At 42.0% G+C, this 26406-nt stretch overlaps 1 protein-coding gene across 2 annotated transcripts in view; it reads right to left on the bottom strand.

Annotated features, from left to right (window-relative positions):
* The window catches only part of TMPRSS11E (transmembrane serine protease 11E), a 395553-nt gene that overhangs the window by 226765 nt on the left and 142382 nt on the right, over positions 1 to 26406 (bottom strand). For both annotated transcript variants that reach the window (XM_086961914.1, XM_086961915.1), the window contains one exon: positions 8892 to 8930. In XM_086961914.1, the coding sequence (XP_086818040.1) occupies positions 8892 to 8930 (39 nt within the window). The remainder of the gene's footprint in view (positions 1 to 8891; positions 8931 to 26406) is intronic.

The following is a 26406-nucleotide window of genomic DNA, read 5'->3' as shown; positions in this document are numbered from 1 at the left end:
TTGAGAGCATTGCTTCCAAGAAACCAGGCCTGACACTGGGAGATCATACAGCACACTCATTGTGTGAGATCATTTCTCCAGGCTGCCCAACCAGATCAGAAACTGCCCAATCTAGAACTCTACTGAAATACAAGCAGGTTCTACGCTGATGTAAAGTTACTGAAAACAGAAACTACCATTTGGGAAAAAAGTAGAAGAAATCACACAACCACACTGAGAGAAATTGCCACCAACACCACGACAGAGTTAAGAAACAGTCATAAAAAAAGCTAAGAGATATCGGATCTCAGAAGCAACATGGCTAACCAAATATTTATTGAAAATCTTCACTGAGTTCCCTAAATATTAATAGACTTTTTTTTAAGTATCAACAATAGCCAGGAGTATTATGCTGTTTTCTGGCTGACTATTTGATCAAAATAATCTTGAATCCACTTTTTGTTGGAATTGGAAGCTGATTCATTGCCTCTATTGCCAGCCCTCACCCTGACTCGAACAGATCAACAGCCTAGACCTGCTTTACAAGTATGACAGCACCAAGCACTGACAGTAGCAAGTCTAGTAGATTTGCCAGCACACTAGCATTCTGGGGCCCCCTGAAAATCATCCACATCTACCTTACGTCCTCTGCTGTCATACTAGTAAGAGTGATTATCAAGTTCTCCCTTTTCCCACAGGAATTACCCTCTAACATAAAAACCTTACACATCAAAACTTTTCTATAGAAGCCATGTTCGGACCCAATAGGTCTGGCAAAGTACAGACTAATATCCAATTGACTGTTCTTGTCAAAACCTATTTACAAATGAGGCTTTGTCTGGCTCTCAGCCTTCCTAAATGAGAGCATGTTTCTCTCCAACAGATAGGATTCTGACTGGCAGATGCCCTGAATCTGTCTGCCTTGATCGTGATCTGAGATGATCTTAAAAACCCTGCTAATCTGAACTGAGTTACTACTTTTTTAAGTCTGGACCTTTCTTCTATCTTCAGCTCAGTGAATCACCAAGCATTACTTCAGAGTACGGGACATCGCAATTGAGAAAACCATCCTGGGCTGGATCACTTCTTAACTTGTCGACAGAGCCCAACTTAAGAGTCTTTTTTCCTTCTGTTCTGCAGCTTTCTCCTCTTGTAAAGGGTTTCCTCATGGCTCCACCATGACCCCTCTATTCTTCAAATTATACTTCAGCCATTTCCTACTATTTATCACCTCAGTTCACCTTACCAGCTACAGTTACACCTCTGATAAGCAGATCCTCATAAAGATATAAAACTTCTCTGATCGGGCCACTATACCGTTGGCTATTGCATTGTAGCAGTTAATCACTGGATGATGATGAACCATCCAAAGGGCAAATGCTCAAATTTGAACATTCTCATCTGAGGATTGTAGTAAAATTATGACTCTTTGCTGCGTGGTCTAAGGATCTTGGACCGTAATGATCCCCTCAACCAAAGTTAGAAAATTGGTAATAATAATGGACAACAACGAAGTGACAAAAGGCATTTTCTATAATATAAGAACACAATACTGTATCATTTCTCATTTAGAATTCCCTCACAAGATGCAGTCAATGACCTACCTAGTACTATCATACCTGGATAACACCAGTGGTCTTGACTTTGCTGCCTCTCGATATCTACGTCAAAGTCCATATTTAATCCGAAATGTTGTGGCCAGAACACTTAAGAAGGTTGATGCTAACTCCTCCCAGAGGTAACATTTCAGATCTATCACCGGCCTTCCGTTCCCGATAACACAAAAAAATATGTGGATATGTGGCCAGGTACCTTAGTGATCATACCATGAACAGTCAACCCTTAGAACTATTCCAGTCAGGATTATGATCTGGGCACAGCTCTGAAACAAGGCTCCACAAGGTCAGTGGCGTAGCTAGCCTGATGGCCGCCCGTGGATGCCCTGCGGTGTTGTGTAAAAGCGCGGGGTGCTGCTGATTTCCTCTGCGGCCACTGCCCCCGAAACACATGCCGCCCAGACCGCACTCTCACATCTCATTGCTACACCACTGCTCAAGATAGTAGGTAAGTCCCTACAACTGCTTGATGATGGGAACCCATGTCTTCTTTCTAGCCTATCCTGAGCATTCAGTATCTTGATATCCTTCTTACTCTTCTGTCAGAAGGTATAGTTCCAGTGCTACCTTACAAACCAGTTTCAACAAGTGAAAAATAAAAAACATAAACTCACTCCCTTGCCTTTTGGTGTACCACAAGTCTCCAGCTTCTACTGTCTCTTTGTTGAGCCACTAAATGAACTTCTGCAGAAACCGTGTTTATCACAAATACACATACCTCGCCTAAATGTTTCTAAAAATGGACTGTTTAAACCCGACTCCCCACCTTAGCCACATACATATTCAAAATACAGACAGGTATAAAAACATGAAAATCAATGGACTGAGATGAACAAAGTTCCTTATTCTTTCAACTAAGCAAAATTGCACAATCAATTGATTGGATTAAACATCTGAACAAGATTGGCATCGCAAAATTTGACTATTCAGCTTAATTCTTGGGAGTAATCCTGAGCTCACTATTTAACATAGACAGCCACATTAGGACAGTTGCAAAGAGTGCTAACTAACATCTCAGAATCATTAATCATTAGAAACTTCAGGAACTTCCTGCTAAAATACAAAGAAGTGCTCTATTTGTAGGACTTACCAAGATCTCACTTGTGCCATTAAAAGCTGTCAACGCATGAATTGACTATCCATCTTTACGGTATGAAGCACAATACAGAGTCTACCATACAATACAATACTAGTTATTTTGTTGTTGAATTGGGCTGAGTCAATGCAGATTTGTTGACTCTGGTTTAGGGTTCATGGCCTAATCCACACCAAGATCTTAACTGTCATTCATATCTACTATAGTTAATTGAGCAGTAATCATGGTGGTTAAAAATGTCACTGGATCTTGTTTGTAGGACATGGTTTGCAAACCAGGTCTTGCCAAAGGGGTTGTAACTATCATGCAGTAGAGGTTGGGCTCAGTGGAGATGGTTGCCGTGACAATTAGAAATCTTTCATATCAGCTTCTTCATCAGGTGCAGTTTGCAGATGGACGCAAATGAAGTCTTGATAGCCATTGGTGAGCTCAAAGTGTGCTTGTGATGAGGTTTTCATTTGTAGAAAAGATGCATGCAATAGCATAGGAAGCAACTAATTGAGACCAGGTCACCAAATCAATACAGTGGTCCCTGCCTGTATGGTTGATGAACGTTTGGAATAATGTTCTGTCACACAACAGTGTGTCATAGAAGCTGTTTGTAAAGTCTTGGTTTTCTTGGACTTACTTAAGGCGTGCTCACAGCAAGGTACTCTTTAAAGGATGAAAATTCTTCAGGCAGGAGGCAGGTGCTGCCGGAAGCAGAGGTGGGATATGAATTCCCCAGATGTATATATCTTTCTCACAAATTTGGTTCATTTGTCCACAGAAACAACTCTCAGTTGGTGACACAGGGGATATTTATAGGGTTGTTTCTGGAGCAAGGAAATACTAAGTGGGCCCTATGACAACACCAACAATTTTGCCAAGATCCCACATTTTGAGCACACCTTACGGGGTGAGGGCCTGGAGTCGCTTTTAACGGATGTTGATCTTTTTGAAGCTAGTTTTGCTAACTCTCGAGACCGGTGCCCTATGTTTAAAGCCAGGGCTAGTAATACCATTATAGACTATATTTTTATGTCCCCCACGTTATTGAATAAGGTGATTTTCTATAATAACCAGGAATCCCCTCTGAGTGATCATAATCCGATAATTTTAATTCTGGATATCGCTTGTGGTATCCTGAGCAAAGGTGGTAGGAACCAGGTCATGACCAAGGTGCTACCCTGTGATCAGGGGAGGAGGCTTAGATGGGCTAATGTAACCCCAGAAAATTTTCTAAAGGGCCTGCGTGAGAAATGCACAGATCTATTTGCCATTTGCATTGAGCCTATAAGCACCAAGAATGCGGTACTCTGAGCTCTTGAGGGAATTTGTACTCAAGTAAGCTGTGATCTACGTCTAAAAACTAAAGTGTGACCTAAGTGTGGCCCTAAGGGGGTTCAACGAAAAATGTTCACAAGCCCATCAGTCTTTAATTTTAGCCTTGAAAAAATTACCACAGGATAGGGAGTTGATAGCTGGGAGAAGGAAGGATTACAAGTTAGTGCTTGATAGCCGGAAAAAAGAGATTAAGGATGAGACGTGGAATTCATTGCTGTCTGTGGAGGTGCTAAGAGACAGTTCAAGGTTCTGGACCATCATAAACACCCCTTTTTTTCAGGGGAGGAAAATGAGGTTCAGGATTGTAATATCTCTGAAGCTCAATGGCTTTCCCATTTTGAAGCGATTTATGAGACGTGGGGGTTGCGGATTGTACACCCTGGTCCTCACTCTATGGAGCCAGTACCCCGCTTGAGTTTAATGAGGGGGAAATCGAGAAAGCCATAAGAGACACTGCCAGTCATAAAGCACCAGGACCAGATAGCGTTCCTGCAGACCTCTATAAAAGTAATCCTCAGTTTTGGGCCAAAATATTTGCAAATGGTTTTAGTGCTGTGGGCTCAGCTGGCTTTCCGGCCTCTTGGTCAAAATCAATCATTATACCCATTTTCAAAAAGGGTCAGCTAGGGGAACCCCAGTGTTATAGGCCGATATCCCTTATTGATTCGGCTGTAAAAATTCTGGGAAAGGTAATCTTAACAAAAATTACTGATTGGGTACATGAGAGGGGGATTTTATCTAATATGCAATATGGTTTTAGAGGCGGGAGGAGCACGATGGATCAGTGTTTAAATTTGCACCTATTAATAAGTGCACTATGGCCAAGGAGGGGTGCTTGACGATGGCTTTTATGGATTTATCCAGCGCTTTCGAACTGGTTAACAGGTCAAAGCTCTGGAATATTTTGCTGGGAAAGGGTCTTGACCATTGTCTAGCCTATTTTTTAGCTAACCTTCACCAAGATCTTACAGCCTCGGTTAGAATAACGCAGGCTGGTGGCACTAGGGCCTAGATGTAGGTAATTATATTTTACTACTTCTTAAATACCGAATTTTACCGATTTGGTATTTAAGAAGTGGTCAAATAGAGGGGGGGGGATGTAGGTATTACAGAATCAGTAAATACCGAATCGTTAAGATTCGGTATTTACCGATTCTGTAAATACCGATTCGGTAATGCCCATTGATTCCTATTGGCATTGAAGCCCATAGGAATCAATGGGCATTGCCGAATCGGTATTTACCGATTCGGTAAATACCGATTCCAGCAAGGGGTGTCACTTTGACACCCTCTAGCACCTCAAATACAGGCATGTGTGCCATGTGGCACACAGACATGCCCTAAGGGCATGTCTGTCTGTCACATGGCATAGGTGTGCATGCACACATGTGCATGCACACCTGGATTCGGTATTTTACCACCCAATTGGATTGGGTGATAAAATACCGAATCTGAAAGGCCTTTGGGACTCAGAAGAGTCCCACCTACATCTAGCAGTTACCGAATCGGTAAAAATACCGATTCGGTATTTTACCGATTCGGTAAATTTACAGATTCTGTAAATTTACCGAATCGGTAACATTGGCCCCCTACATCCCAAAAACCCATTTTTGGCCGTTGCCGGCCGGTAAATGGCCACCTACATCTGGCCCTAGATCATTTAATTCTGGGGGAGGGGGCATCCGGCAGGGATGCATTCTTGCACTCCTGCTGTTCACCCTTTACATTAATGACCTGGATAAAGTGCTTGTGGAGTCGGCTTTGGATATTCCTCTTTTAGGAGACTGTTTAAACCCTGTTCTCCTATACGCAGATGACGTAGTACTTTTGGCCCGTACAGCAGTGGGCCTCCAGCGGCTTCTAGACGCTTTTGGGACTTTTATGAACTCTTTGGATTTAATTGTGAATAACGGAAAGTCACATACTGTGACAGTAGGTCGCAGAGTAGGGAAACCTTTTATTGTAATGGATTGGAAGTCTCCTCAGTGTCCTCCTTTACTTATCTTGGAGTCTTTTTTGATGACAGGTCTTCCTGGGTCATGCAACAAAAGTCAAAAAGAATGCAGTTATACGTGCTTCCTCACCTCTTTTAGGATTTGCACAGCAATTGGGGCTAGACCAATATAGGCTATTCTAAAGGTTTATAAAGCCAAGTGTTTGGCTATTGCGGCATACAGATCCTCTATCTGGGGCTATAAAGAACAGGCTGGAATACAGATAGCTGAAAACAAATTCCTACGAAGCCTGCTGTCTGTTTCACAATCTACCCCATCGTATGCTATACACCAGGAGCTAGGGTTTGGCTATGTTACTGATACTTTGAATACAGCTCTGTTACTCTGCTGGCTCACAACCTGGTTGAACCCCGATTTAACCCTGAATCATGTGATTTTACGGACTGTTTGAAGTTAGATAAGTCCATAAAAATCAAATGGCTCTCTTATGTTAAAAGCATGTTTAATAAAATAGGACGGCCAGAACTTTATGACGAACCGGAGAAGATCAGGAAGGAGGATGTGTTGTGGGTAAAATTGAATTGTAATAAGATTTTGATGTTGGAACTGGAAGAACAGGAGCTACGTAAACCATTAGTTAGGGCCCATTATCTCTTAAAAACATCAATTAAATTGGAACCCTATTTAACAATAGTTAATAAACCTTACCATTGTTGGCTCCTAACTAGGCTCTGCTTCAATCTGATCCATTTCACATTGGGGGATTATCGGGAATGGTGTAATCCTGTTGATGTCGAACCCTGCCAATTTGACAATTTTTCATCCCAGGACACTTTGCACTTCCTCATGTTTTGTGATTTGTATTCCAATATTCGCTCGAGATTTCTGGTTCCTAACCTGAGAGGCAGGGGTTTCACTCAGGTAAGACCGGCATTGGTCTTCCTACAGTCTTTGTGTAACCCTGGGGATATTTTTAACATTGTATCTTTTTTGGCAGCTGCTGTGAGGCTAAAGAAACAAAGAAACCTAAAGATGTTTTCTCCCTAAGTAAGATCGTAATTTTTATTGTAATTTAACGGGACAAGGGGTATGATCTTGTTTTAGTATTTTTATTTAAGTGTACAGAAATCTTGTCTGTGTATTTTAATTATTAAGTCAAATTTATTTGTTATATTGTCTATGTTTGTGGTTTGTCTTTTGTACTTTTATGATTTTAATTAATCGAATAAAGTGGATTGACTGACTGACAACACCAACCAGGGGCACCACTGATTCCATATGCATAAAAGGGACCTCCATTCCCATTGCATTTTTGCCACTTTGTCGAGAGTGACAAAAAGTATTGCAATACTGCACCAGCCTGTGGTGTCCAAGAAGGTGATATGTCTCCATATTTAATTTCACAGGTTGCCCGTAGCTGCACTGGTCATCGTTGCAAAGTTGTCAGATTCACGTTTTCCATGACGAATAACGACGTCCTGCACAGTGCTGTTTCTCAGGTTTAGCATACGGCCTAACTTGAAAGAACTGTTCCATGCCTCTGAGAGGGCCAGCATGTTTGTCACTCCCAGGGTGGTGAGAGGACACAGAAGCTCCCAAGGAACAACTGGATCCCTTCTGGGTTGAGGGGTGCAGTTATGAAGTGCAGCTCCCCATGGGTCTAAATCTAACCCAAAGCAAGTCTGGGTTCAGGCAGACTGGACAGGGTAGTGAAGTTTGGCACTGCACAGAGGGGAAGATGTACTAATTATTAAAAGCAGCCCAGCAACTAAATTTACTGCACTGCGCCAATGGGAAGACTGCACAGAACCATATATACTAAGATTGGGCTGCTGCAGCCATCCCCGTACTGGCCCTTTAATTTGGCAGCATTGCGCAACATACAGCCTTTCACCATGATGCAACAGTGAGTGTGCACTGTCTAGCATAGGATTTGCGCTAGAAGCATACCTTTCCCAAAAAAATGTCTATTCCTAGACAAGCTTAGACTGGTCTCACACATTTGATGTGTGTTGTGCAATGTGTGTTAGTGCTTGGTTCAAGGAGGTTTTGGTGCAAAGTCGGGTCTGCTTACCTTAGCAGACTGCATTTTGCGTCAAAACCTATGAGATTTTGCACTGATCCGCCAAGAACCACTACAGTAACACCCCCTTAACCAAAAGGAGCACAGAATCTGGTCCTTCGTCACGCTAAGAGGGTGTGTGGAGGGACCACCTGGACGTTCTGACAAAGCGTTTTCTAAGGATGCACAGGGAACAGTGCTGCACCTTTGCAAAGTCAAAAGGGAACAACTGTTCAGTGCACCAGGGTGGAATATATTAAATATGACATGCTGGGGGCATGACAACTGGGGCCCATCACAAAAATGAATATGATTGTGTAGCATTTGCTATCACAGATGTGCAGTATTTATTAATGCACAGAAAACGCTAATGTTGCTTCATGCAGCACTTCTCACTGCTGTGACCTCTGTCTTAGGAAGAGTTCCACCAACCCGCTGACATTCTAACCTGTAAACGGCAGGGTGCACACAGGTTTCTGCATCAGCTCTTCCCTAGATTGTAGCTTTAACTGAGTCAGGTATTTTGAGGCTCAGTATTCCTCCGAAATAGCAATGTGATAATAACCAATTGTCCATATAAAATCTGCATTGCATTTCTATTCTTGTAAACATGTTGAAAAGTAAATGATATAGTGAGACGTTTGATTTCATGCACCCACTCATCTCATCCTTCCATCATTCTGAGTATGATCCATTATGCACCACCAGTGTCAATTGTCTTGCAATGGCGATTAAAAAACAGCATTAGAAGAACCAGATTATTATAAATGTATCAGTAACCAAGGAGGTGAATGGAATCTGCATTTTGTACGATGAGGTATTTTTGGTAAAAGGCTGAGTAAAGTACTATAACTTACCATTATGTAGAAGATTGTCTGCTTCTGCATTTGTAATTTCTGAAATAAAAATATAAAGATAAGTATGTCTGACGAATGCAGTTGTAATTTCTGGAGCAGAAACTTAGCACTCACAATATAAGAATATACACTGGTTGTGATATATTACATGCTGGCATAAGGGTAGGGGGGCAAGAGGAGTAATCTCAAATTTTCATGGCGGAGATACCACAAAATGGACTCCTTGGTCTCCCAAACTGGCTTTGATGCCTCTTGCACCAGCACAGATATGTGGAGAAAGGCCCTTCTGGTAAAAAACAAGACGCAGTTTGACAGAAACTTGGCTCCAAAAAGAATCCGGGCCAGACGTTGCTCAGGCTTTATCCCCTGGTTACATTATCCTACGCAAAAAGCGACGTAATAAGAAGGGTAGAGGGATTGCAGTTATTTTTAAAAAAGAATATAATTGTCTCATTGAACCTACACAACTTGCTGATTGTGAAACTTTAACTTTTACTATTTCCTTCAGCCCTACAATTACTTTCTCTGGAGTGGTACCTTATAGACCGCCAGGATCAAGCGCAATATTTAACCAATCCCTTTCTGAAGTAATGGCGAATCTGCATGGCACCAGAGCAAATTTCTCCCTTTAAGAGACTTCAATCTGCATATGGAACAGCCAGCTAGCACACACGTTTCTGGCCTTCTACAGGATCTACTGGTCATTCAACTATCGCAAAGGGTATCTGGACCCTCATGAGAAAGCCTATTAGGCTTGTTTTTTCCAATAATAGGATGTTAACTATTCAAAATCCACTACCTGTTACTTGCTCAGACCACTTCCTGATACTGGTTACTCTGAAAACCCCTAATCCGCCTCCAAATATTAAATTAGGGATTTGGAAAGATCGCTCTTAGTCGAAACTGCGTATTGAATCCTGGAAACAGGCTCCTGATGATTCATGACCTATTTTAGGCTTAGACCGAACCTTAGCCAATGGAACAATCCTCCAATGGATTAGTTCCACACTTGATCAGGTCATCCCACAAAAAACTCATACACGATGAGCAAAATATAATTCTGCCCCATGGTACACACCTAATCTTAGGAAACTAAAACAAGAATGTAAAAAAGCAAAAATATTCTGGAGAAGAGATTATGGGGATACAAGCAAACAGATGTATCTAAACTCTATCTGAGCATATCACACGGAAGTTCAAAAAGAACAAGCAGCTTTCTTAGAGCAAACATTAACAATGCTGCTGATGTAGCAGAAATCGCATTTCAATTGTAGGGTTGCATTATAATCACACGTGTAGAGCGCACCCGCATATAATCTTTTGTTGTATTAATGCCAAGTGTTAGAATTGTGAAATGTATTAATTTGAAACATGAAGTGTTTAGAAGTAACATGTGAAATTAACGTGGAAAGAAAATGTGACTAGTAGAAAAAATTAACGTGAAGAACTCCTGTTGTGAAACCGACAATTTTTCATGTACTAAAAATGTTTATTAATTGTGTCATTTTATATGTAGGTAAATGCATTAACTAAAAGTGCCTTATTTTTCATCGAAAGTCGTAAAATTTATGTGATGCTTTCCTATGTTAGCTAAATTTTTAGGCCTGAAATGCGGTTCCCTGGAAGCTCTCACTTTAGAATTAACAGTAGAGTTTCATGTGCATTGAGGAATTTGTTCTTTCTCATGTTTTGTGTTGCAGGTGAAAGAAGTATTCTTGTTAGCTAGAATAATGCCTTTGTTTTACTGGTCAGGCAAGGAGAGAAGAAGTTACATAGTGCGGCTTGAGTCGATAAAGGAAGTTTGTTGTGCTTTACAAAGGAGAAGGCCTGGGAACCAACCACAAAATGTTGCAAGGAAAGAACGGCGTCCCATGGCAAACTACCTTTAGGATTATACCCAGAGCAGATAGCGTGATCCGCAATGAATCTTGGGAAGGTTACCTACAAATAATATGATGATAGGAGTAGGGAAAGTGTGCACTTCTCCTTCTGCCTTTGGGGAGAGAGCATCAGAGAGCAAGCTCTGTCTTGATAGCTTTATGCTATATGACCCATCGATGGTGCGGAGACTTCTTAGGAAGACTCCACAACGTGACACCTTTTACCCTAATTCCTGAAGATGCTTAAGTAGGGAGGTGACTTTAACGTAGTGTAGGGATAGATTGATGCTTTTAGCTCACCAACCCTCGATGCAGGGAAATTTAGACTCATGCTTTCTGATCCTCTGCATCCTGCTTCTTGAAATAAGTGTATTGTTTATGCTACATCGTGTTAATTGGATAAGTAGATTTGGCTTTATGCTAATTCCAACGTAATCCACTTTAATCATGACGTGTCTTTTTGTTTAGTTATTTTTGGCTTTGTAATAAATCAAACTAAATATGCGTAGGTGTCTGTGGTAACTATGGGTCCAAAGGAATTCTTGGTTAATTGATTGGCTTAATAACACATTTTCTCCGCTCTACGCTTTCATGCTGCTAAAAAGAACCATCAGACTGTGAATCTATAACAGGTCCAGAACGTATTGGCACAGCCCTTTCACTTCTAGCTCTTCTTGTGAAATGTTTCACATAGTGAAATCTCTCTTAGAGCCTCCTTCCACTGGCCCCCCTTGGAACCCTCACCTTCGTGATGTAATGATCTCGCAAACATATTTCTGAACAAAATATAGTCTACATATAGCAGTTTCTTACAATCTATGGAAATCAGCTTTGTTCGCCAGAAGAAAAATGTGCAGGCTATTTATGTGCCTATGTTTAAACAAGAAAATAGTGTCCGAAAAAACACAGCTAAGGTACAATTGGAGCAGGAAAAAAGATGAGTATATGACCCCTCTTGGATCACTATAGAAAGCACTCACTCACCAACCTGGTTGGTGACATGCTTCATCATAGGGCCCCACTGGAGAGGCCGAGTGCCTCCCCAGTGTGCTTCGACGCCAGATCTGCTCCAATTGTACCTTAGCTGTGTTTTTTCAGACAGTCTTTTCTTGTTTAAACAAGTATAACCGCGGATTAAGAGTGTTGCCTCATTCTCCCTACCTCTCTTTTTGTTGTTGTGTATTTATGTGCCTATGCTGAAGGACTTCCCTCTTTGACATCAAAAAGTCTTGTTGACATTTTTTGTAAAATCAAATCCAGCTCGCCCAAAGACCTGGCTCCTCTACGTATTTTAGCCAAAGTAGTAGACCAGATACTTCCCTGACTTCTTGAAATGGAAAATATTTCTCTAAACTCAGGACTAGTCCTGGTAACTTAGAAACATACATGGTTAAAGCCCTATTAAAAAAGCTGAACTTGTATCTCCTTGAGTTAGGAAATTATCTGGCAATTTCCCTTCTCCCTGCAATGAGTAAAACTTTAGAAGAACGTGTTAATTCAAGTCTATCTGGATTTTTGGAGACTTATGCACTCTACACCGACTGGATTTAGACCCTACCACGGTAAGGAGACCGCCCTTTTGGCAGTGGAAGATGAAGTCAGTTCGCTGTTAGACCAGGGAGGACTGGCTGCCATTACCCTCCTTGATCTCAGCTCTGCATTTATACAGTAAACCATGATATTCTTGCAGATCGATTGCAGAGCGTGGGAATCTCGGGTATAGCTCTCTCCTGGTTGAAGTTCTTCATTGAAGATAGGTCTTTTCGGGTTTTTGATGCTGCATGTATGTAAGACTCTTTCCCCCTAAATTGTGGGGTACCCCAGGGCTACTGATTGAGCCCTACCCTTCATAACATATATATGAGGCCACTGGCACATATTGTTCTGCCTTTCTGGATTTCAACTATTTCCTATGCAGACAATACTCTCTAGTCTTTTTCCTTTCTAAAAGCCAAAACTTCCCTCTCGTCTCCATTAGGCCCTTGCCTAGAGAATGTTGCTAGCTGGATGAGTAGGTCCGACCTTAAGCTAAATGGAGGAAAAATTGAGCTTATGATTTTCTGCAATAATCTCAGCTCCTCTATGAGTTTGGGCTGGCCAAGCTGTGTGGGTACTCCTCCTGCTCCAAAAACAGCCATTAATAGATTAGGAATGTTACTGAATAAATCCCTGAACTTGGATGTCCAAGCAGTAAAACTCGCAGCCATCTACTATGGTATGCGCAGGATGCTACGAAAAATTCTCTCTCTCCTGCCTTCTACCTCAAAGAGTTTGGTGGTCTAGGCTCTTATTCTCTCCTGCCTGGTCTATGGTAACTCTCTTTATCTCAGAAAACCAAAGGCAGTTGCAGGTGGTACATAATTCTGCTACTCAGATTCTGTATAACCCCCTGAGACACCAATCCGTCCAACTTAGCTTGAGCACTCTCCATTGGCTTCCAGTGGCTGGGAGAAATCAATTTCATAATTGGGCAACATTCATAGGGCAATCCTTGATAAAGGGCCCTTGATCTCTCATTCCTTGGTTTCACCCTATCTTCCCGGCAGAACTCTGCGCTCCTCTAATGCGCATTTGGTTGCAGTGCCCTTGGTATGAAGGGCAAAATGCGGAGGGCGCTCCTCTGTTGATAAGACAGATAAACTTTGGAATAGTCTTCCCTACTCGCTTGCGATCCGAAAAAATGGAACTCCCTTTTCGAAAATCACTAAAGACCTGGCTTTTTCAGAACAGCTCCTTCTAAGATAATCTAACCAATCTGTGCCGCACTATCAATGCTGCAGTGCCTAAGGGTAGCTACATGCTATATAAGTGCTTCACAGAATAGAATAGAAGAGAACATACTGTAACCAAGCACGCAGGTTCGCCCTTACCCCTGCAGGACATATGGTAACCACACACTCCTTAACCAATAATGCAGGCTTTTCTTTTCCACATAAGACAAACTATAATCACACCCCTACCAACCATGCCAGCAGTCTACCCCTTTAAACACAGTACGTATGTAACCACACAATCTCTAAACAATGGTGAAGGTCTTCCTATGCCTGTTGAGGATACGTTGAGTGAGGCAATACCACACAAATGGCAGTTGTGAGCTACAAAAAAGCTATATAACATTACCCAAGATTTGTTTGCAGACATTTGATACAAGTTGCAGCCATGAAATGCACAGCTTTATGGTTTCACGTACAGCTTTTATCCAAATAACACAATATTTTGAGAAAAAAAACAGAAACAGACCGGAAAATGACAACCAGTGGCCATGCAGACCCATCCAAGGCAGGCTAAAATAACACACAGAGCATTATTTATTTATTTAATATTCGTAAATTGGACATTTGTTAAGAATAATGAGTTAATTAGTATTTAAACCCAGACATATAAAAGAATATTTGTCACAAACACAGGTGGCAATGGTAATTTGAAAACGTTATGAGGAATACATATGAAGGGCATTACTGAGCATTTGAGTTGGAGTTGCTTGCTTTTCTAATCACATGCATGATTGGCATATATTGTTCTCACTATAGGGAAGTGAACCTGTTTATTGTGACACATGAGGTTGTGTGGTTTCTTTATTCTAATCTATTGTAATTAACTTATTTTACCTTGTGTTCTTTTAAAACTTTACAAAAAAATCCTATTTATGGGGAAGGTTTCACTGATTAATTACTGGATTGGAATGGTCTTCTGTTTTTTGCTTTGCTGTCTTGAATACAACATTTTAGAATATCTCTTATATAATTATTACATATTATTTTATACTATGTGATTATCTAGTCCTGATGAAGTCAGGTGATGATGAAACGTGTTGGCAAGAATGTAATAATTAAAGAAGAATCCAGAATACTCTGGGTGAATTATACTGTTATTTATTTTGGATAGCTGGATGAAAAGAGTGTTCCAGGAACCATTATTGAATTTCTTGGGAGGTTTTCCTGCTAAGCAGTGATTGGCAGCCACTACTTCGCCACTCCTTCCTTTTCGAAGCAACAAGACTTTATGAACTTCATGAACTTAAGTAACAGTTGAAATTACATGTGGAGTGCGCCCTGTCTTCTCCTGGCTGCCACTAGAGATAAAATATTTGAAAGCTGTTCTTCAGACAATGGGGAAACATTTGACAATTGATTTGTTATTTATTTGCCGAAGAGCAACTTCTGCATTTTGTTATAAGGAGGTGTTTATGTCTTCACATATTAATGCCAGTTTATTTTAAATTCTGTGTATTTTTCTTTGAAATCAAATAGTGAGAGGTAAATTACAATCGCCCTTCTTAAATAGCGGAACAATAATACTTTCGGTCCAGGATGGAGGCACAGATGAGTGGTTGTAACAGTAATTGAGGACTGGAAGCAAAACCTGAGCCCACAGATTTGTTTCCCTTTTTGTAACAGAGATCGAGACTTCGTTCAGGCCCATTGCACCAGAAGCCGGCATTGCCCTAATCGAAGGCTAAATCTCACTCAAAGAGGGGGAACAGTAGCTAATTAGCATCATCTCAGAATTGGTGGGTAGATCTTCAACCCAGAAGTGGACACCTGGATTGTCCACATATAGTTCCCTAATAAACCAGTTCCATACATCCTCGCTAATGGAGATGGGGTGGGATCTCACTTTTATCCCACTGCGGTAGGCAATGAGTTCCCAGAATATATGCACATTTTTCCTAAATGCAGCTTTTCTTAAATTGATCCACAGACGGTCCCAGTTTTGCTTTCTTCCGGTAATCTTTGCACCCTGCCTTCTCCTTTCAAGCAGAGATATTAACCTGGTGGTTCTTTTGCTTAGGTGACAAAGTGTGTTCTGATCATTTTGTTTATTTTATTTGTTAAGGGAGAGGAACTGCCTGCATTGAGAAGTGTGAGTGGTTTTGGGGTGACTCTCAGAATCAAAATCAGTAATCACCTTCAAATTTACTAAAATGTTTCATAAATCTTCTTTCCAAAGGCCTATGACAACTGAATAACTCTTTTAAGTTAGATATCCTTTTAATGGATTCATGCACTCCTCCAGATTACTTATTAAACTGCAATGTAGATCAATCAAATCTCCATGATCCGACTAATGACATGCTGTAATTTACAGAAAATACCAGCGCTCTACCGTCGCTAAGCGGAGTATTTATGACTTTCAAATCTGATATAAACTTACAGGCAGAGCATGAGGTGATGATGTAATCAATTATAGAGAGGCCCAGCTGGGATTAATGGGTATTTTGAGCGGGAGAATCAAGATCAAATCTACTGTTTAGGATATTAATCTACTACAATTACAACTGTATGATTTTAGAGTGGGAACCTAGACCTAGAGGACAGCAGCGTGCTGTAGATGGGAACAGGATACTTAACCGAAATGTGAGGAAAGAATGACATGTAGGTAACTCTACAATGAGAACCTGGACAGTAAATGTGTGCAGTTAAAGGAAAACACTTTCATAATGAGGTGAGGCTGGAGAGGGAAGGGATACAAGTTAAGATGGTAGGCAGTTTGTGAAGAGGTGGGTTGTTGGTGTCTCTAATGGGTTAACTCATACTTCCGGCATAAAGGAATGCTGAAAATTTTAAATAAATGAGATAGTAGTTGGTTATCTAAAAATTGGTAACGACAGTATGATGGGATAATATATGTAATGGACTTGAGACTCGTGACCAACATTATAATAGAAATATGGTCAAGGACCAACTACTTAAACCTTTAATGCTGAGAGATACCTGTGCAGCCAAACATAAAGAAAATCAAGGGATATTATCTTCTGAAGAATGCTTTTCACCTGATTCTCTGTAACATAACAAAAACATAATTTTAATAAACACAAAAGGTTTGTATTTTTAGGGCCATACTAAGTGGATTCACCCATTGCATTTATTGCAGTCCCATTTCCTTAAGGGAAAATGGGCTGAATTGAAAAAAAAGTTTCTTTATTAGAAATTACAGACATGGTGGTCTGCTTACCCCAGCAGATCACCATCTCTGTGTAGGTCGTGAATTGTAGTGGGTCTCAATTTGCCACCCACCTCATTAATATTCAACAAGTAGGTTGAATTGCAATCCACTACGATTGAGTATTTCGTGAACCTACCTATTAGCACATAGGTTGATTCACAAAACAATGCACTGGTCGCAAAAATTCTGGTAACAAATTACAGCCAGTATTTTACGACCAGCGCTTTGTACATTTGGCACCTAGGGTATTTGGAGTTATAGATGCAGGAGCCCTTAAAAATTACCGATTCGGTAAATTTACCGAATCGGTAATTTGAGATGTAGGTGGCACTGAAAACAGTGCCACAGGGCCACAGGGCCTTAAGGATTTGTTATTTACCACCAACTACTAGTTGGTGGTAAACAACAAATACCTGTGTATATGCAAATCTGTGCATGTACACCTGTGCCATGTGGCACACATACATGCCCTAAGGGCATGTATGTGTGTCACATGGCACACAAGCCTGAATCAGGGGTGCAACAGGGTGTCAAAGTGACACCCTGCCACCCGTGACTATTCGGTAATTTTACTGAATCTGTAAATACCGATTCGGTAATTACCGAATCTTAACAATTCGGTAATTGTTACCGAATATTTACCTACATGGCATTTACCAATTTGTAAATACCGAATCGGTAACATTCGGTATTTACGAATCGGTAAATGCCATTTACCTACATCTGGCCATTAGTTCCTTAAATTTGCAACACTGTATACAGAATTATTTATAAAGGAATACTAGATCTAGTGCTTTCAAAGTCGTTCTGCTGTGTTTAAACTTCTCCAAAAACATATTTGCTTTTCCATCAAAAAGGCAACACTCATCAAACATTATGTCCAGGAATAGTGAATAGACGTCATTCCACCAATCTCTTAGTTTGTATCCATGTGTGGTGACAGAAAACTACATCTAAGCCTCTGACCACATCTTCATCACTTGTCCAAGGTAAACGTCGTTTACAACGCGGTGTTTACACCGCACAACCTTTACCACGCTGCCATTACAACGCAAGTCTTTACTACGACTTGCGCTGGATGGCGCTGTTGGTTAAGGAATATTGTAATTTTATATTCCAACACCTTCCCTACTGCTACGTGGACTGGTGTTGGAATATAAAATTATAATATTCCTCAATCCGCGCCCTCCAACGCAAGTCGTTGTAATGACTTGCGTTGTAATAACCGCGTTGTAAAGTACCGCAATCTAAAAGATCGCGTTGTACTGATATACATCCCTTGTCCAAAGTATAAAAATCTGTCTCTATAGCCTATTTTTGGGCATCCTTTCTGTCCGGCAAACAAGTACCTACTAAAGAAGCTAGCTCCCAGTGGACAATGATTGTATGTCTTGCCGGATGCAAGTTGCATTTGAAGAGTGCAGTGTTTCATTGCTGAAAGCAAACATTTATCCTTCGCAAGGCATTTATCTTTTATAACTCCCTGTCAGGTGGTAATTGTATTCTGATTAGGTTCACAGGACAACGCCTTGATTACAAGACTCTCCATGGTTGGATGTGCGGAGAGGTAAAGCAGATCTGACAATGATGCATATTATGTAAGGAAGATCAAGCAGCACCAGGAAGCAAGGACATAGGTAGCTCTCTCATTAGATCTGAAAAGTGGGTTAAGTTATTGTTTATTGCTTCAGACAGCCCAGGCAGGTAGAGCACTGAACATGACAACATGGAGGCAGGCAGAGTTAGTCATTAATGCTACACTTCTGAATTAGAAGCAGGACTTCTGGGGCAAGCAAGGAAGATCTAACATATGAACATCTCAAGTGCACCTGTTAGGAGCTTTGCAATGTTCCTAGTTTTTCAGCTTTCCAGTGACATTGTTTCCCTCCTTCCCTGTCACCATTCCCCTTTCCTACTTTCTTTTTATACAGTACTTCTATTTGTATCTTGGTCCTGTGCCCCCTATTGAGGCCTGTGCCTCCTACTGAGTTCTTGTCTGCATCCTCACTGCCTGCATTTACCTGCCTTTTGGCGTCCCGATTATAGCCTCCCAATCAGCATGCAGTTCATTCTCAGCTTCTGCGGCCATCCGCACTGTCTCCCTGGAGTTCTTGGTCTCCAGTCAGCATTCCTACTAGGACCTGGGCTTGTATGAACCTGCTAAGCAGAGTGAGGAGTAAGCTGTCAGTTCATAGATTTGTGAATATTAATTGCTTCAGATGTTTTGACAAAGAAACATTTCCTAGAGATGTTGCATATTGTTCTTGTTTTGTCATGATTACCAAACAGGGATTCTGTGAAGTGAACAGAGGTGGATACATCGTTCGTCCACCGGCAGCCAGGGATTGAATGAGGATATACCGTGGAGTGCTCTGTGAACACATCTCTGCCAAAACATCCCTAATCCGCCTAGCGAACTATGCTAAGTTCAGTGTACACCCGTTTGCTTGGTCTTACACCGGTTATCATGGTCAATACACATGCCTTGGCATACCACAGGATTACTCAACCATAATGTAATCCCTATTATACCCTATGTACCTACCACCTTAATTTTTGGTAAGTGTAGCTTACACGGAATGCCCCCTACTAACCAGCTAGGTGGGTGCACTCTCCAGGGCAGTTTCCCATGACATTCTCTTACTATTTACTCCTATGTTTGCCCGAACCCAGCGGCAACTGTGGGTTTTCAACATCGGGCCCACAATTCAGTAGATCGGCTAACACTCTACTGGCTGTAATTTACAGACCCCCACATTATGTTCCTTTAAACCATAAATGGGAACCACAAACGAGAGTGGACACCAGCTATGTGTTCCTTTGGCAATACTTGCCTGACCTCACAGACCTATGCCAGATTAAGAAACCAACCACACTTAATAAGGCCAATCACTTCCTACTTATAACTGAGCTACACCGCCATTTAGCAACATAACCCTGGATATGTTCACTGACTTTTTGTACACTACCCTCCACTCCATCATGGCCGCCCGATTCGCGAGGGAAACCACATGACCTACGGGCGGGTCCTACTTCCTGTTTGGGATCCTGTGGAACACACCCGGGTTACTACTTAATGAGGAGGGACACGACCGGCTCTCCACTATCCGGACCTGGTGAGATGGGTAGGCTTGACTGGCCCTGACACGAGCAGTAGAAAGTAAGTGTACCGCCTTTTACACCAGCAGGGATCTCCAACCCATTATGACTAAAACTTTTTTGCCGCGCTGCAGGGTCCTATTGTCTAACTATTTTACTGTTCTTCTTATAGCAGCCTATCCGGCCCTGGGAGGAACAAACAGTAGTTTTGAAATGTACGCTTTTACAGCGACCAGGATCTAATATCCGTTTTTATTAGTCCTCTTTGCGGCGCACTAGTGTCCCATGACTCGGGTCTATTTTTACAATACAACCCCACCGGGAGCGTCTCCTCACTGTTAGCTACCGAATTTTTCCACCCACCCAGCCCAGTCCACCATCTATTAACGGGTCATTACTGGCAGGATAGAGGTATTTAGATCACTCCCAAATAGCTCTGTGTAACTCCTCAAATGCACATCTTGTAGCCAATATTCCACCATATGGCTTTCTATCCCGTAGACAGAACGTCTGCACCGAGGCAGAAGGATACACATGCGCCCAACATTTGATTTTACCACTTATCTCAATACCATCCCACTCTTGTCCTTTCCTTCCCAGCCTCAAACTTTATGGCTTCTCCCTTGATTTCAGACCCACCGGGTACTGTTGACACCCTATAACTCTAACCCTTAGGGGAGTAACAGTATTACCGATTCCATGGGTGTGTGAAGTAGTTCAAATGTATACTGATGCTACCAGTTTTTAACTTGTTTTTAATCACATACTAGTCACAATCTGCACTAGTATGTCACTTCCTCACAGTGTGTTCACGGTCACTACAGGGTCACATGTTGTTACTTACCTGTGATAATGTTCTCCTGTATCTCCCCTCTCTAGGCAAGAGCAGTGTCATACAGGTAGTACAACTTATGTGCTGTATTTAAACTGATACCAATCATTAGGTCATGTTTTGTAGATTGTAGTTCTTTACTAGGTCCTGAAGAATCGCAGTCAATGTACTAGAAGCGAGAAACATGTTGACCACACCATTTGCACTTTAGTCCAGGTCCACTCTGGGAAACCATAGTTCCCATGAGCACCGGCTATCCTTGACTTTACTTGTGGCAGAGGACCACCAGAACAAAATTGCTTTCCGGTACCTTGTGCCACATTTTATCCTCACCCACACTATCTACTCTGTCCTGGCCCCCTCACTCCCACTTCACCCATAGGCAGTAGGATAAAAGATCTCCGATAAAGAGCCCCTCTTTGAGGTGAGCCCGTTGGGCATTGCACCGCCTGCCCAACGAGGAGCATTGCCGATGATGAAGCATGACACTCGCAAGGGTGTGTGAGGCCATTATATCCAACAAATTGGATACCCAGGGGTTGTCCTCCATTGAGCACTAACCCTTTTTCCCTAGTGACCCTTTCCTTCTTCCTTCCCTAAGGAACAGCCCAGTCATCTCTTTTGTTGTCTTCATATCTGGGGCTACGACTGTGGCCGGACCTTCCATTCCCTTCTCTTGTGAATGGTAATCAATGCCCTACTGTATCACAATTGATCCTTGTCTTCCCCTATCCATTGTTACTTTCTGTGAAGTGGCTCTTCGTGCCATTCAGGCAAGTACTTCCGGTATCTTACCCTTTCTCATGGGCTATAATCCAGTGACTTCATTGGAACAGGTGACCGGCCAAGTTTCAGCTCAGGGTTCCGCGCCTTTAATAAACAGTATAGCCTTCGGCACTGGGCTATAATGCTGTACTAATTAATCACTGTTACACTTTCTGAGCAGTAATGTATTCTAGGTGCCAACCCACCAGCATACTATCAAAACACAAATATGTAACCGTTGCTGTCTAGAGATAGCCTTAGCTGTGTCCTTTAATAAAACCTTTTTGGTCTACGGGAACCACTGAGCCTGCAACCTCCCCACGCCGTTTGGATAGAATTTGAGTGCATACCTTGTAGACCGTGTTTAGGAGAGATATTGGCCTGTAGGATTCGGTTCTTGTTGTATCTTTTCCGGGCTTTAGAATTAGGCTGATTGTTGCCTGATTCCAAGAGCCTGGTAGTAGTTGTTCTGCTAAAAATATATTGTTGAACAGTTCCATCATTGGAGTTACTAGTTCCTCCCACAGGTTGTACAACTCATTTGGGAGGGAGTCTGGACCTGCCGCTTTGCTTTTCTTTAAATTCTGTAACACTCCTAAGACTTCTTCCTTGGTTATTTCTTTGTTTATTTTGTCTCTCTGTTCTTGTGAAAGTTTTGGGAGGTCTATTTTTTCCAACATGTGTTGTATATTTTCTTCTGTGGGCAGTTCTTCCTCGGTGTACAGGTTGCCAAAGAATGCTGCAAATTCTTTTCTGATTTCCTCCTCTTCTGTCGGGTATTTTTGGTCTCCCACCTGAATCTTTTCTAACCTATTTCTTGTTTCATCAGTTTTAAGCTTCCACCCCAATAACTTCCCACAGCCTTCTCCATACTCATAGTGAGCTATTTTGCTCGCATCCCATTTGTCTTTTAAGATTACTTAGAGGAAGTCTACCAGCTTCATCTTCTTCTTATCTCTCTCCTCTTTGAGTTTAGATTTCACTTCAATGCTCGCAGATTTACCAATTTTAATATCTAGGGTTGCTATTCCTTTCTCTAGGTCTTGGATCTTGTCTCTTCTGGTTTTGTTTTTGTGGGCCGCGAGGCTGATTAATATACCCCTAATATAAGCTTTATAAGCTTCCCACGCAATTTGCCTTGAGGTTCCTTCTTTGTTAATTTGGAAGAACTCTCTAGTTTCTTTGAACACATTTTCTATGCAGCCATTATCTAGGAAGATTCCCCTATCTACTGTGTATCTGTGTGCCTGCAATCCCTCACTACAATTGAGGTGTAGTATCACAGCTGAGTGATCAGATAGGTGAGCTGGTAAGTGGTCCACTTTTTGTGTTGCTTCTGATAATCTCTTGTCTATTAAAAAATAATCTATCCTTGAAGCATGCCCCAACCTCTTATTTTGCAATGTGTATTTGTTAAGGTTTCCTATTTTCTCCCTCCATATATCGACCATACCCAGATCTTTGATGTAATGATTCACCCACTCCCTCATTTTTGGTAGATTCAGACCATTTTTGGGAGGGAATCGGTCTTTTTTTAGGTCTAAGATTATATTAAAATCCCCTCCCATTTTTATTGGAGCTTGTGTAGTTAAAATCTGTGAGTATAGTTTTTGCAGGGGTTCTGGGTCGTCTAGGTTGGGGCCGTAGTATCCAACCACTGTGTATCTATTGCTGTGTATTTTTAGATTTACCACTACCCATCTGCCTTTTTTGTCTACTTCTGTCTCTTCGATCTGATCTCCAATCGATTTCTTAATTATAACTGTGACTCCTTTTATGGTGCAATTCTGGTTTGTACATACCCAATTAGCTATCCACTTTTGATTCTTAAGGATCTTTTCCCATTCTTCTTTAAGCAGATGGGTTTCTTGCACTATTATTATGTCGTAGTCCGCTAATTTCAGGTACTCCAGTATTTTAACCCTTCTTTTTATCAACCTGAGGCCATTCACATTCACAAAAACATTATTTTAATTGACATCCCTTCCCCTTTTTTATTTCTACCTTCCCTTGTCCAATTTGCGGTTTCCCTATGTTCTTATCGCTGGTATTTTTGCAGTTCTTTCGGGCTCTCTCTACCTCATATTGCTTTCTTTGGAAATATATCTTTTTATTTTTCCCCCATCTTGCTCCCCACATAGTGCACTTTTTTATTTTTGAGTTTATTTTTTCTAGTGACCCCCCCTCCCCCCCCCACACCCCCTCTCTTTATCCCTCGCTGGAAAAGGCTCCCTTAACTCCTTTTGGGGCATTCTCTTTTTTGCTCCTCTTTGAGTTCCTCATCCCTTTTTACTTTCATACTTTCACATTGTACAACACTGATCCTACTTTTGTGCTTTTATTTGTTCTATGACATTTTCTAACTCCTTGGGGTCTCTAATGTTGTGCATTTTATTTTGCCACATTATTCTTAATGCTGCTGGAAACCGCATTTGAACTGTTTCTCCTAATGACTTTAGCTGGTGCATGTACTGGTCTAGTTGCCATTGCCTGTCTTGCGTTGTCTTTGATATGTCCGATCTTATTCTGTAAGCCCAATCTTTGATCTGGAATGAGCCTGCTTTCAGGCCCTCGCTTAAAATCCTTTCCTTTAAGGTGTAGCTCTTGAAGTTTATGAGGATTTTCCTTGGGTTTTTTCTGATCTTGTTCCTGCCGAATGGGTCCTGGTGGACTCTCTGGATATCCTCTACCTGGTCTGTGGTTTTAGTCCATGGTATAGTGTCTTCTAGTAGCTTAATTGCAAATGTTTTGACATCTTCACCTTCTAGGCCTTCAGGCACATTTAGAATTCTTAGATTGCTTCTTCTTGCTTGATTTTCCATTGCTTCAAGCCTGTCATAGACCACTTTGTCTATTTTTTCAGAGGTCTTGAGTTTGTCTATTTATTTTTTGTTTTCTTCCCCTCTTTTGTTTAAGGCCTCAACCTCCAGATCGACTGAGGCTACTCTCTCCATTAAGCTGTTTATCTTCTGGTCCATCTCCTCGCACACTTCCTGGATTTTTGTCTGGTTTCTCTCCGATTTCTCAAAGTTTGATCTCATCTCCCCCATCATGGTGATCATCATGTTTTCTAGACAACCCTTTTTTCTTGGTGACAGTGTAAGCTCCTCCGGTGCTTCTATACTTGCGGGGTCATGGGCGTCCTTTTCTGTCCACTGCTGATTTGATGTTTCTAAAACTGCATACCTCTTGCTGGTGCTTACGTGTGACATTTTTGTCAATGTCTCTTCGCAATATATCTCTTTCTGGTTATCGGGCAGGATCTTATTCTGGTGTTTTCCCTTTTCCTGGTTGTCTCTCAAGCTCTCTTGCACTTTGAAAAAGAACATCAGGGAGGGTTTTATCTTTTGTTTTGTCAGGCCGGGTGATATTAGATTGGCTTGGCTTGGCTTGCTCTAGAAGCGGGATATTTTTGTGCTTTTTGGGACAATCGGGGGGATATGCCTGACAATCTTCCCCCTTCTGGGGGACGTTTTACCCCTGACTTAGGCTCTCGGTGTTGATCGAAAGGTAGGGTAGTTATACTCCTTAAACAGTAATTTATAGTATCTCCTTGTTCTCCTAATGGCCATTTTGTGTCCATTGGCCCTTCAGGGGAAGTTAGTGTTTTTAAGTTTGCTCTCCCTTTATCATTGCTCACTTTCACTCTCACCTTATCTACCCCTTCTGTCCCCCGCTTATCCAGCTCTGCGTTCTGTCCCCCCCCTGCACCTCCTGTAATCCCTCCTGCAGTTCACCCTGAGTCCTGGTCTGGTCTTTATTATTCGCAAGAATTAGTATAAGAGTATGTTTGCTGCGCCTATGTTCAGGAGGACTTTTTATAAGATAACTTAGTGCTTTATCTTCACTTACCCCTATAAAGTGGCTGTCTCGAACTCCGATTCTCCCTGGGGTGGCGGGCTGTTGAGAGGTTATCGCCTTCTCTATCAGTCGTGTAGTAATACTCCTGCTCTTCTGGAGTGCTTTAGCTGCTTCAGACCACACCTGGAAAGTGTAGTCATTCTGGGATTGCTGCACCTCCACCTTCTCCTCGGATCTAAATGCTGCCCCTCAGCTCTGGAAATGCTCTGGAAAATGCTCTGGAGAGAGTATGATGCAAAAGAAGTGCCAAATGTTCAGTGCCTAGAGCCCCACTTGAATAGGGCAACACTTTGCCTCGATTCTGTCAGTTGCTCTGTCTGTACCCCGTTTCCGTTTCAAACACTGTGGGGAAAAGGAGTGCAAGGGATGCAGCATACAGCACCCAGCTTGTGCCTCCAGTGCCTCACACGCTGTCACTCGCTGTTTATGCCTGTAGTTTCTGCTTTCTAAAGCTGCCGAGGATTCAAAACATGGCTGCCAAACTGGCCTTTTCTCGCCCACGCTCTGCTTCTTCTTCTGCAGCACTAGCTGATCTTCATTGGCTACCTGTCCAGCAGAGGATTGCCTTTAAGGCTTTATGCCTTGTTTTCAGGGCTCTGCATGGACTAGGACCGATACCACTTCAAAATCTTTTCTCTTGGTATCAAGCTGCCAGACTTCTGATATCTTCCTCCGCGTTCCTGGTGAGGGTTCCTAGGATTAACAGAGTGAGGATGTGCGGCCGTGCTTTTAGTTTCACGGCCGCCACGTTATGGAACACCCTTCCTCTGGCGCTGAGGAGTAAACAAGATCTGACCTCCTTCAAAAGGGATCTTAAGACCTACCTGCTTCCAAGAGCATTGTAGTGCACTTCACCTGATGGTTAGATATGGTCTCAGCGCCAGGATACCCTTTGGGTGACAGTTGCGCTTAATAAGTATAAATACTACTGCTACTACTACTACTTTCTGATGGGTTTTTTTTCTTTCCTTGCTCTCACCCCCCCCCCCCCCCCCCCACGGCCGTCAGTGCTCCGCTCCGGTATTTGCAAAAAGCATGCGGAGAACGCAGAGAGTGCAGCCTTAGTAACAGCGCCTCCTGCGCCTTGTACACCGCTGACATAATCAATTGTTAATGACGGAAAAGATGGCGG

The sequence above is a fragment of the Lissotriton vulgaris genome, chromosome 3_1 (genome assembly GCF_964263255.1).
Source record: "Lissotriton vulgaris chromosome 3_1, aLisVul1.2, whole genome shotgun sequence".
In the NCBI taxonomy this organism is placed as follows: domain Eukaryota; kingdom Metazoa; phylum Chordata; class Amphibia; order Caudata; family Salamandridae; genus Lissotriton; species Lissotriton vulgaris.
The sequence above is the reverse complement of the archived record's forward strand: the minus strand, read 5'-3'. Positions and strand labels throughout refer to the sequence as shown.